A 13,431-nucleotide genomic window follows, 5' to 3' on the forward strand; every position below is an offset into this window, starting at 1 on the left:
CATTCTTAGATTGGACTATAAGCCTCCAGAAGTTGTTTAGAAATTATAATTAAGCAATTTTGAGAACTGGTCTGTCATGGTTCAAGAGAGTAGGGGAGAAAACTTTTCTCCCTTGAAATAGAGAATTGGACAGTACTTTGTTCTTGTCATCATTTAGCAACGATATTCAAAAGAATCAAGAACAATCAGACTTAAACAGCAAGTTGAAATGACCACACTACATTAACAAACTTTTCCTCACTCAGCAAGAGTTCTGTTTTAATCTGTCACTTCCAATATTGCAGCGGCATGTTTCAGCCCATTTAGGTTAAGTAGCTACAGCGATGTTGAAAGCACTAATGATTCTTATATGGCGACTGCACATGCTCTAGGTAGAAGCTAGTGAGGGCCTGGATCTGAAGCCCTGGTTCTTAGGTGGACTTAAAGGCCCTATGTGTATCTTGGTGGCAACATGCGACACATGGCTCCTGATGAAAACAGTCATTTTTGAGTGCATGGGATAAAGGTTAACTGTGGCTTGGAGACTGATGGACCCAGGAGCTCCTCCCTCTGCCACAGGGAGGACCAATCAGAGGAGGTATAAGGCCATGCCTCCATTGCTGCCTTTGTAAGTGGTGGTCGCCATGGCAACAAGGCCAGGGAGGCTCACTTTTACCAAGTGCAGAGCGCTGGGGCTACAGACCTTTCCCCATTCAAATTTGAAGTAACGTATTTCCGTGTATGAATCAGTATCCTTTAAACCTAAGGTGGACAATTACAGTGTCTCCTCTTTCTCTCTTTTAGCCGAACTGATTTCTTTCATTTGTTCATGAAACTTCAATCCTAGGCGTTATTTTTATTTAAGCATGGCCTCTTCTCATGATTCCTACTGTGGGATAAACACGGATTCAGATTCAGCTAACATTTATTGAGCAATTGCTGTGTAGTAGTGTAGTAAGCACTCGCAAACGCGCAAAAAGCCAAGGTATGAATCAGAACACCAATTTAATTCGAAAAGGGAAATATTCTAACAGATTGAAGTGTTGATGTGATTGATTGATGTGCTGGTTGGTCAGCAACCCTCTAGAAAATACAATATAGAAGGCCTAATTATAATAAAAAAAGTTGCTTAGTGAGCATGGAACCAGAAAAGGGGAATTTGTTGGCTCACTGGAATGGCTCATGTCTGTAAGCCAGGTGCACCCCTCTCCACTGTGGGGAGACACCAGTTAACGAGGCATGATGCTCATGTTCTCTGATCTGGGCAACTTCTTCCATAGCCCTGGACAGCACTGGAGATGCACTGATGGATTCTTCCTTGAAGAGTCTACTAGTTGTACTTGCAAACTGACTGCTCTCCTCTTTCTGTTAACATTTTCCCAGACGGGGGACAATAAACCTGAGTTGATGTCAGTTCTCTTAGTTACAATGACATGCCAGTTCGCGTATCATTGTAACTACAAGCTCTTAGGCAACTATTCTGATAGGTCATTCCTTCCAGGATGTATGTATTTTTATAATGTGACTCTCTGAGAGGAACTCTTCCTCCACATTCAGGCATCTTACTTCATCTCTATGCTATGAAAAGCAAGTCCAAGACCAAACAGAAAGCAAGTCTGGGTTTGATAGAGAGAAAAACAGATTTGGGGATTAGGAGTTGGAAAAGATAAAGGATGCAGGAATAAGGGTACCAAAAAAGAAGCAGTGTTTCTGATGAGTTTTAACCTGTCAGCTGCTCCTGTGTTCTTCCTTTATGAGTGTGGTCCTGGCCCTGTGATGGACTGGACTAAATATCCTGGATACAGATCTAATAAGTTCTGATGTTTTGGTGGGAGAGGTAAGAAAGAACTGGAACATGGAATGCTGCTAAGGAGAGAAAAGCAGGGAGTTGCTCCAGTGGAGGAACAGAGTGCCTGATGGGCAGGATGAAAAACCGAACATCATGATTTTGTCAAGGGTTGGACCTGGAGGAATGGTCATAATTTCCTACCACAGTATACTTCTCTAAGATTCCATTTTCTAGTCTACTTATTCTAGCAAAATATGAATTCTAGCTAGACTTCTCCCTGGAAAGAGAAAAACTGTTCATAGAAGGTATTGATTCAAATCTAAAGAGATGAGAAAGTGATTAGTTAGTGAAGGACCTTATTCATTTTCAGTCCCAAATATGTCATCCTTGTTTTCTTCTATCATTGAGCCTTGTTTTTTCCTTAATCCAGTTGACATACTTGGAGACCTTAGTATATATTCCATATTTGCCTTTCACTGCACACTCTTCGCCCCAGCTAATAATTCCAGTTAAGAAACTGGTACCTTCCACTTCAGTAATATGAGGTCCCCCACTATCTCCTTGGCATGAATCACGCCCTCCCTCATGGTAGCCGGCACAGAACATGTTGCTGTAGATGGTGAACTTTGTGGACCGAAGGCATGTGGCTCGGTCAACAAGTGGAACACTCAGGTACTGAAGAATTGAAGCCGATCGCCCTCTGCTGAAGACTTTTCCCCAGCCACTCACATAGCCTGATCCAAACTTGAGGAAGGTGTTCGTGTATTCCTTGTCTGCAATGCAAATCGGGGTGACGTAGCTGTTTAGCGTTAGGGGTTCATCCAGTTCCAGAAGGGCAATGTCATGGTTGTACTTATTAACACTGGCGTTGTAGCTGTGGTGAGGGATGGCACGGACCACATTTCGCGTTTGCTCTGTGGGTTCTGTCTCCTCGGCGTTATGCTCTCCTATGGAAAAGAGATTTCTTTTTCAGTCACAGTCTTTCCCATAAAGAAACACATTTTCCCAACATCCACCTAGCATCACTTACTTAGCCAGTGGCTTATGTTCACCCATCAAAAAGACATTTCTCTTTAGTCGCAAAACGTCTTCCACATAATGAAACAGATTCTCCAAGTGTCCACTCCGCATCACTACATTAACCGGCAGCCAAGTGTCAAAGATCTTATTCTTTTTTTTACACTAATAAATGCACATTTATTATTATTTCAAAGAGGAGTCAATAAATACACATGAAAAAGTCTTCTCACTTGCACCTTTAGGATAATGGTTTTCAACTTTTGTGTGCTTCTGTTATACTTCTGATTACCAAATTTTTGATAACACACGATAAAATTATTTTATCACAACACTAAATTAAAGAGGAATAATGAAAATCTGCCAATAATACAATAATTTCATGCTGTACATTACTTATAAAAGCATTTGTATGATTCGTCTTTTTCCAGCCTAACAATAGTCATATTCACTGTAGCAAAATTTTAAAAATTAACTTAATGACACACTGATTGACAACTTATGCCTAGGTTATGAATACTCAGTTATGTGTCACTCAGAGATCTTATTCTTACATTATTAGAATTTTGGTAAAATGTAATGAGGGCGAATGCATACTTTGCAGACCAAAAAGCCACTCAGGACCATCAGTTAGGTGGTTCTGTTCACCCAGGCTGTCACCGGCCTTACATTGTTCACAAGTGATAGTGAAACTATTTGTTATGAATTATCCTAGGCTTTCCCAATTTCAAGCATTTTGATCCATTTTTTTGAGCACATAGTACATTCATTTGGTTCTTCATTCAAATGTTAACTGAGGGAAGGCTACAGCTTGTGCTGGGTGCCAGAGATACTGGGATTAGTGACATGACATGTCTTTGGCAGAAGGCTCAGTCTGGTGTGGACCGGAAACATCAGTAGATACTTGTACGGCACCGAGGTGAGCACTGATAAAGTTACACCAAAACAGTATCAGGGCCTTGGAGGATGGAACAAGTTGGATTTTGAAAAGATGGCCCCTCGACCACCTGTTCACCTTATTTAGCCATGATCTTATTAGACCTTAGTAAAATATGAAATACCCATTACAGAGAAGATCTAGAGATTCTGCAGATTACTATCACTCTTTATTTACCTGCGACAACAGTAATTTTAACACCAGGTTCGATACAGTGGGCTGCAGTTACCACCCATTTTTCATTAATGATGGAACCACCACAGAATGCAGTAGTTTTCCTCTTCAAAAGGACCTGTCGAAACAAAATCATGAATCTTACTACCTAATATATTTGATCCAGAACAAAATAAATATGTGTGCCATTGATAGGAGTGGGCAAAAAGTTGGCTTCCAGGTCCTGGCAGAAGTGCAGTGTTTCTGGAAAGTGTCAGCTCTGAAGATGAATTCGTGTTTCTGGAGCACAATTAAAAAAGCCATTTCTGTAACTGTTTTGAAGACAACGTGCTGTGGAACCAGGAGGAGCTCGAAATGAGGCAACCCTGAGGAAATGGCTTCTTTTGCTGATGTAGGGCCCTTGGATTCCTTCTCCAGGTGAGTCAGGTTCTCTGATAGCATGGACTGATTCAGGGGGATACGGCAGGTACATTCAGAAACGCAATGACTTGACTCCTTAAGATCAATAGTTATGACTGAGTCTCCTGTCCCTGTGTGAGGAAATCTTGCTACAGGTCATTTAAAAGAGAAAAATGACTGATTTTTCCAAGAGGCCTTTTAAAGCCCTTTCTAAACTAGAATAATATGAAATGAGACCTGTGGCCTCCATAAGGGCTGTGCTCATGGCCATCAGGCACTAGGCAACGGCAGGACTTCTGCGCTCCTTCTAGTCTCCCCCAACCACATTTGACTCTCCTGACTGGATCTGCAAGCTGCCTCTGTCCTAAAATCTCTACTAAGCTACACTTGATTTTTGGGCAGAGTGGACAAAGGTGTCTGGGTGCTGCTTTGAGCCTGGGCATTATTAGATAAGAGGCCAATCCATTCTTTCATCTGTACCTTCGTTGTATAACCAGAGTGGACAATGACTATTTTTACCACCTCAATGTCTAGATCAACTTGGAGAATTTCACTTCCTGTGTATGCCAGGGCCTTGAGCCACCTCTTCGGGAAGAAAGCTGAGAAATGTGAACACTAGAGGGCACACTCAACATTTGGTAAACCCTTTGTGGGCACAGACTAGCCCAGGTGAACTGATGCCCTTTTACTAAAGCACACGTAGCCCCAGGAGTAAACCCATTCATCATAAACTAGGAAACTAGGGAAAGGGAGGGCTCAATCCTTTCAAGAGTGAGTCTGAGAAGGTCCTTGGGGGTATATGCTAGTGAAGATTCTTTTTGTCCTGAATTCGATTTACTGAACACTTGCTAAGCCCTAGACACTAAAGCACTAGCCTCCTACCTGGAGACTTGTGGGGTTAACTCCCTGAAAGCCTCTGACCCTCTTTTCTGGACCCAGGCCTTCCCTCTCATTCTAGCTGTTACTTTGTATTTATGAAATATAGGAAAACTCATGTAATAGTATAATAATCCCCAGTGTACCCACCACCCAGGCTTCACAATCTTCTTAATTTTTTTTGAACAGTTATTGATGGCTTGCTATGGACTAATCATTGTGCTAAGTGTTTTATGTACATTTAATAATACAACACTTTGTACAGTGATAGTAACATTCACTTACAGATGAGCAAACTGAGGTTAGTTAAGGTTAGTGAGTGGTGAGGCTGGGATACAAACCCTAGTCCGCCCGGTGGACCAATCGCAGTAGCATCATCTGGGATGCTTGCGAAATGCAGCTTTGGGAGCCCACCAAGACTTACTCAGAATATTTGGTGGGCGGGACAGGAGAAAATGAAGATCTCTAGAATATCCTTATGCATAATCAAATTTGAGAAATTCTGTTTCAGAATTTCCAAGCTTGGTGGTCTTTATGCATTAAAAGCGCTCCCTCCAGGCAGAGCTGGTCACATAATTTGTGGGGCTTGTTGCATAATGAAAAGATGGGGGCTCCTGGTTCAAAAGCCAGGAAAAATGTCATTGAAGATACTAAAATACAAAACTTTGTCATTTTGTCTGTGGTCACGCACAACCTAGCTATCACGGGGCTTTAAATTGACTGTTTACTGTTGTGCTCCCTCAGGTGTGGGGGACATTCATTGGGGGAGTGCAGATGCTCACAGATGCCCAGGGCCTGCAGCCTGCAATTTAGCATGCGAGCACAAACGCACCCCTCAGCTGCCAGGTCCCCTCTGCCACCAGCCACTGGACTGACACCCTGTGCCCCAGCAGGGGGAAGGATAAGTCAGTCTTCCCTTCCCGCTGGCCCACAGCAGCAATCAACAGCGAAGGCGTGACGCCCAAGGAATTGCAGCTTCCACGCCGGGATGTGCTCAATACCTGGAATGAAGGTAGGCAAGAGGCTCGCCCTTGCCATTCACCCTCCAAATGTACTGTGACACATTTCTAGTCCCCAGATACCATGTGGCCAAGCCCCCTCCCTAAATGGCAGGGAGTCTGTGCACCCCACTTCAATCCTCCCTGCACCTGTGCCAGAGGAGGGTGACAACAGTAGCTGTTGGGATGGAGAGGGAGTCTATGTCAGTGTGCCAAGGGTTGGGGATGGCAGTGGTCATCTGGCAGCTGTGGAGAGGGGGTGGCAGACCTAGCCAAGGCACCAGGGGATAGGGGAGAGGGAGGTTAAGAATCCATCCCCGAGAGGTGTGATGATCTGAGGTTCCAGGTCCCCAGGACACACGTGCTCCACTGTCTCATTGAACTTGAGTTATAAGACACAAATGCAAAGCACTGGACTCCAGAGGGGAGGGTATAGCTCAGTGGTAGAGTGCATGCTTAGCATGCACGAGGTCCTGGGTTCAAGCCCCAGTACCTCCATTAAAATAAATGAATTACTAAATAAACCTATCACCTACCCCCCCAAAAAACCCTAAAAAGCGCTGGACTCCAAATGTGGCTTCTTTCTGAATGCAGGGCCCTGTGTGAGTGCACTGGTCACCAGCTCATGAAGCTGGCCCAGACCTCAGCTAATTTTCATCACCGAGCAAATTTGGGCAACACTTCTATATTGGGCCTAATGATTACAACTGAATACGTCTGCTCAAGTAACTGGAGTTAAGAATTCACAAACAATGATATAATGGTGCTTCTCTGTATTAGAGGTGAATTGGACACCTCCCAGCTTAATGGGCTAGTTGGGCCAGACTGAATGACAGCCACAGCCCTGGGGCACAGAGACAGTGATGTAGCTAGTCTGACTTCTGCCAAAGACTTGCTACCTGGAGCTTCTATGCCTTTCTGGTGGATGGCTGAGAAATACAGTGATGTTCTCTTAAGCCTGAAGAGTGTGTTTGTTTGTTTGTTTGTTTTGCCAATCCCTGAGTGGTATTAGAAATTTTAGCAAACATCTTTGCCAAGGAAAAGCCCTAAATATATTTGCATTTAAAGATATTACAAGTGACTTGGTTTTGGAATGTTTGCTTGGCTACCTCAGGATCACAGCTATCTAAATATTAGCTATTTGGGGATGAGCTGTCTGCTTGGCCAAGGATAAGAGAATGGTGGGAAAAATGGGAAAGCATATGTTCTGAGCAAGGCATCCAAGTTCTGATCTGTCAAATATTTTCATGTTTGTCATATCCTAAGAGGAGCCTGTTTTCTCTTTCAGACATACACACACGCATATGCAAAATACACATTCACATATCTGTTCTGATGTTCTTCGTTGATAATGAAAGCCCAGAGTAATAGCTGCTACCCTGTTGTTCCCTTCCTAACCTTTTAACTCGAATCTGGCCTTTCCCTGTGATTTCAGTAAACCCATTTTTGCCCTTCCTAGCCACCTCCAGCTGTACGGTAACATTTTTTCTTTGCGAACTCATTCTCTCACATAAAGAGCAAAACCATTTCTGCACAATATACAGCTTGTTATGCTCACAGGTGTGTTTCGCCCCGCCATTGGCCCTACTTCATTTCTCTGGGCCCAGAGGGGATGCTCACTTTTGGTTTTTAATGGTTAACTAAACTAGTCATTGAAACAGATTTCATCAAACCATCCTAGAGAATAATTGTCTAAATGTCCTATCCAAAATAGTTTTGTGGGCCCAGGTGAGATTACATATGTCATGTTTTTATTTCTGCTAATTGTAACTTTATCATCTGAACTAGGAAAAATAGAGGGTTACCTTTTCCAGGTGAAGATATTTCTCTAGTTTTAGGACCTTCATGTAACATCTTCCTCCCAATCCCCCTCACCAAAAAGAAAAAGTTATGCTTCATACACATGGTAACTCCATGCTTTCTGCCGCAGGGGTGTGTCCTAACCAAATGGAAGGGATTGGGTCTGTGTAGGTAGGTGTATAGGTCAAGAGCTCGGGTACCTTTAAGGATAGCTTCAGGCCAAAGCTGAGGAAAGCCAAGACTGGGGAAAATGCTAAGACATTTTAAAGACTATTTAGGCCAAGAATAGAGTAAGGAATAGACAGACTGCTTCTCAAGACATATTTTGTCGGTGAAAATGGTTAAATATTGGCAATTGTATACGATACAACATAACATAAAGGAGTAAGGAAAACTTAACCACTTGGTTTCCATTGTATTCTGTTTTTTCAATCTCGTAGAATGATCTTCAAGTTACTAAATGTGGAATAAATATGGCTAATACAGAACTTCAGGCCCACAATAGAACAAAAGAGAAAGACCAGGCACTTCTTCACACACAGGGCCAGACAGATCCTAACCCAACGCAGAAGAGGTGGGCGGAGCTCTGGGGGGGCAGGTCTGCGCTTGCTCAGAATTGCAGGCCCGCAGGGTCAAGCGCGACGGACCAAAACCAAATGAAAGCTTTAGGAAGCCAAAGGCGGTGCTGCTTCCTCAGATCTCTCACTTTTAAGCTGCTGATGAAGGTGGTCTCATAGTATAGGCGTGGCGATTTCCCTTTTTTCTCTAATGTTCAAATTTTTCATTGCTTCCCTTTGTAGCTGTATGAAATTCGCATTCTTTTATAGTTTCCCACTCCGCTAAGGACATACTGACTCTAGGAAATATCCTTTCTGTTCCTATATAGTGCAGTTAACCCTGTCGCCTCCTCTCTTGGGAAGGAGGGCCTAAGTGTCCATGCAGAGTCCCTGCTTCCTCTCTCTGAGTTCTAGAAGGGCTCTGAGCCCACTGCTGGGTATCTGGAGGGAAAATGAAGGAAACCAGCCTCACGCCTCCCTCCGCCCCTCTCTCCGGTCGCCGTGAAGCCGGGCTAGAGGTCAGAGGTCAGACAAACGCGCCTGCGCCTTTGGCTTCGGATAGGGCGGGGCCAGGGCGGCGGGAAGCGCGGGGGGTTCTGGGAAGCTCCTGAGGTTAAAAGCGGCGCAGCTGCCGCGGGTTTTGCCTCTCGCCCGGAAGCTGAGCCGAAAGCTTCGGAGCAAGGTAAGAAATCAATGCGGCTGCAGACGAGCTGTGTGGGAGGTGAACCTAGCTTCTTAGGGTATCAAAGCTGGACAGGGTGGCCTAGGTCCCCTCGCCTGCCCTGGCCCATCTCCCAGCAGGTGAACCCGAGCCCTTGACACTCGCCAGGATGGGGTTATCCCGCCGCTGCTGTCCCAGGGACAGGGCAGCTCTTTATGTCAACAATTCCACGAACGTTTGTTCAACCAGTGTCTTCTCCCTAGGCTTCCCAGCCCAAGTAGCCAACCCTAGTGGTGGGAAAGGGTTTCTTAACCGGGGCCGGAGTCGACCTACCTGCCTGGAACTTTCTTAACCAGGGCCGAAATCGACCCACCTGCCTGGAACTTTCACCGCTAAGTCCACAAAGAAAAAGTCATTGTCCTCTTTCTCTTGTAGTCCTTTAGCTCTTGCAAATAGCTCACCTAAACCTTTTCTTTAACTAGAGGGAAGATTTACATTTCGTTCAAACTGTTCGTTACTCCAGGTGAAAGTAAATTCCCTACGTTCTTTTTTATGAGATTTCTTACCCCTTCCCCTTTTACTGAAGTTTCAGCGTTTTGAATTACTCTTTTCTAGGTGACGTTGCTAACCAGTATTTCATATGTCAGAGCCACAAATCTAGTTTGGCCATTGAAACCCCAGCTGTTGCTTGCTTTCTCTTGATGCCTTGGCTGCAGCAGGTGTATTGCAGTCTTGTCTGCAATCAGATCAAGTATTTCCACCTGGGCGTGATAGGGCGGAGCTGGCTTATCCACGAACGGGTAGAGATTCTGCTTGGTTTCATTTCTTCTTTCCTCTTTGTCTAAAAGTGCCTTTTGTACTTTCGCCTAAAAATAGTTTATCTCCTATTTTTGAAAACCAGTAACCTTTTGAGAGAAACTGAGTGCAGGTGGGTGTGGAGAGACAGTTCTCTGGTGAGAAAGAATCAGTGTGGAAATAGGAAAGGGTCTTTCTCAAGTATCCTAGAAAGTAGTGCAGCTCTTCACCTTTGGAAAAGACTAAAACCTAGCGCTTGGTACCTCTACAGTCAGGAACCTTACTTTATATGGATGAAATAGGGAGTGAACTTGTGTGCACACGTGTGGATGAGTGATCTTGAACATTCCAAATGATCTTAGCTACACTTAATAGGAAAGAGACAACAGGTACACTGTAAGTGAGGAGGACATGGACAGACTTGAAATGTTGGGTAGCATTTATATCTTCTTTGTAGTACAGTTCTAACCAGCTCTAATAGTTTCTTCTGCTTAAAAAAAATAGCTTGATAGATTTACTAAAATTTCTATTAGGAAAGACTTGCATTGTTGAAACATTGGCAAGCATCTGGCTTAAAGGGGTTGGGTAGAGAACAGACATTCTGTGATATTTTATAACCCCCGCCTTTATTTAGCTCTCATTTAAGTCTATTTGCCGTTTCATTTCTGGGATGACAAGAGGACAATGCTAAGCCCAAAATACATGCATCCTGGGTTTGTCTTTTTTTTTTTTAAGGGAAGTCATCTTAGCTAATAAAACAGCCCTGGGTTCTCCACTATAGTCACTGCTTTATGTCCCGCAAGCCCAAGGAAGATAATTATAAAGTAGGATCTTTTGTTCTAACCACCTTATCCGTGGAAGTTTGGCACATAGTGAAAATAAAATGCACAAGAAAACAGTAAAATTAGAATTAGATACATGGATGTTAGGTAGAATAAAAGCGTAATTAGAGTGGCTGGGCCCAAGATGGATTGTTCAATGAAAGGTCAGTGGAGAAGGTCAGTCTTACAAAGAGTGTGAAGGAGAGTAAAGATGTGGATGAGTGAAGGATGGTCATGGTGGGTGAGGGAAACAGTGCTGGTGGGATGCTAAAGTAGGGGGCAGAGGGGGTGTAAAGGAATGTACAGTGTATTTTATTGGCTCTAAAATCAAGTCCAACAAATACCATTAAAAGCAAATGTGTAAGAAAGGAAACTGTAAAGTCTTGGTTGTGATGCTCTGCCACCCTTCAGTACCATTCTCCACAACGTCTGTGCCAATCCCTACTCCCAGGTGTATGTTCAGTATTACAGCATTATATGGGAAAATTGCAGGCAATCTGAAGAATCTTGAATGGACACATAACTAGTCTAAAAAAATTCCAGTGGTGTTAGACCTGGGGACATTTACCTGATTCTGGCTTAAATTGTTACCCATTTGATGATTGAAAAGTCTTTAAAGCTATTGGTCTCTGATGGCAAAGGTTTAAACCTCGGTAGAGAAAGTATTTTGGAGTGAAGCGTCCTTGATATTCCTACAGAATCATATGATTGTGGCCATTAGGGAGTTTTATGTTTGACTAAACTGTTACAAATGTTGTCCGACAGAACTTTCTGCAGTGATGGAAGTGTTCTGTCCAATACAGTAGCCACTAGCCACATGTGGCTCCTGTGCACTTGAAATGTGGCAGGTGTTACTAAGGGAAATGAATCTTTAATTTTATTTAATAGTAGTTAAGTTAAATTTAAATAGCCACATGGGCTTGTAGTTACCTTATTGGTCTTATATAAGGACCAGCCTGGCTCCTTGCCTCTGGGGTTGACTCCTCTCCAATGGAATCACTTCGGCTTTAGCTGTAGGCTGAGTTACAACCAGGTTTTGCTACAAATCTAGCTGTTGGTTAGTTCAGGCATGCACAGGTGATTCTCCTGTGGGTTGTCTGCAGATCACACCTGGAGAAATGTGGGACTAGGTACCATGAGTCCGCTAGTTGGTGTTTTGGACCCTAGCTTCTATAACAAGTTTGTTTGGACCAGTGAGTTTCAAACTGTAGAGTCTGTCAGAATCACCTGAAGGGCTTGTTAGTGCACGAATTTCTGGGCCCCGGCCCCAGAGATTCTGATTCAGCAGGTCTGGGGTATAGCATGAAAATTTACATTCCTAACAAGTTCTCAGGTGATTCTGATGCTACCACACTTTGGGAGCTGCAGCCTTGGCCCAAGCCCCTATCTCATATGCCCTGGTTCCAGTAACCCAGTTCTTGCCTTAATCTTTCCTGAGCCCTTTCAGAAATCCCTTTGAAATAATCCAGGTTCTCTGGACCCAGAGACTTCCTGACTGTCACCAGTTCTCCCAGGGGCTGAAGCGGAAGTAGTACCCAGAGCGCCAGTACCTGTGACCTTGCTTCCTGACCTCCACATTGCTTGTCTGAAATTTTTTTGTTATTTCCTTGATGCCAAACTCTCCTTGACCTTGTATGGTAGCTGTCCCTGGACTCCTCTTTCACCAGCTCCTCACCTGGGGGGGCTTCCTTATGCTGCTTAGAGCTTAAACTTGCCTAAACACTTCCTCACCCCAATAGGTCTGTCTAGTGTCCTGGCCTCAGCCTCCCACCTGGTCTGTGCCTTGCCCACTGGGCTCCAGTTTTCACACAGTATAGGGTATAGAGTACCTGCCAAGGGAATTGACCTGGTTTGGCGTCCTTTCCACCAACAATTCGAGTCAGATCCTCAGATTGGTTGCTTTGAGTGGTGTTATTCAGAATTATTTCCGCTTCAGAAGAATTGTCATAGTTCATATTGGAAAAAATAGTCTCAGCACGGGTGAACGTCGTAGGAGTGTCTGATACAGAAACTCTTCCACATGGGAATGGCACTAGAAAAATGGAAAAAAAATAGTGTTCTGATATTTCTCATTGGCAAGCAGGACATATGTTACAAAAGTCGAGAATGAGGCCCATCCTTGTCAATTCTGAGCAGCAGACCCATCAATATTTTAAAAAATTGAATCAGTAAATATAGTCTCAAACTAAAAGGTTAATTGCATTATTTTCATAGAAAGTTTTCCAGCCCTTCATGAAAAGGACATTTGGCTCAGGAATCCATCATCTTTACGGAAATAGAATAGGTGTTCCAGAATCAAATTTTGTAAGACTTGTATGAAGTCTGATGACTTTCTGTTTAGTTTCTTTACTAAAAAGGCTTATTCGCAAGCACTGTCCCTGAATAGAAGTCTGGTGGTTGATGCCGTGTAACTCTGATTTTAGAATCAGGTAAATGGGACATCTGCTGCTTATTGTTAACAAGATTTCTTTTGTTTCTTTTTATTTCTTTTTAAATTTTTTCTTTTTTTTTTTTTGCGGGGGGAAGTAATTAGGTTTATTTTTAGAGAAGGTACTGGGGATTGAACCCAGGACCTTCTGCATGCTAGGCATGTACTCTACCTCTTGAGCTCTACCGTCCCCACCAACA

General features: G+C 43.6%; 1 protein-coding gene across 1 annotated transcript in view; it reads right to left on the minus strand.

The window, feature by feature from the left end:
- Nucleotides 1-965: 965 nt before the first annotated feature.
- Nucleotides 966-13,431, minus strand: part of F9 (coagulation factor IX) — a 30,378-nt gene continuing 17,912 nt past the window's right edge. The window contains exons 6-8 of the mRNA XM_010976378.3: nt 12,633-12,835; nt 3,900-4,014; nt 966-2,715 (exon numbers count right to left, since the gene is read on the minus strand). Of these exons, the coding sequence (XP_010974680.1) occupies nt 2,150-2,715; nt 3,900-4,014; nt 12,633-12,835 (884 nt within the window). The 3' untranslated portion in view covers nt 966-2,149. The remainder of the gene's footprint in view (nt 2,716-3,899; nt 4,015-12,632; nt 12,836-13,431) is intronic.

Source organism: Camelus dromedarius, chromosome X, assembly GCF_036321535.1.
Source record: "Camelus dromedarius isolate mCamDro1 chromosome X, mCamDro1.pat, whole genome shotgun sequence".
In the NCBI taxonomy this organism is placed as follows: Eukaryota; Metazoa; Chordata; class Mammalia; order Artiodactyla; family Camelidae; genus Camelus; species Camelus dromedarius.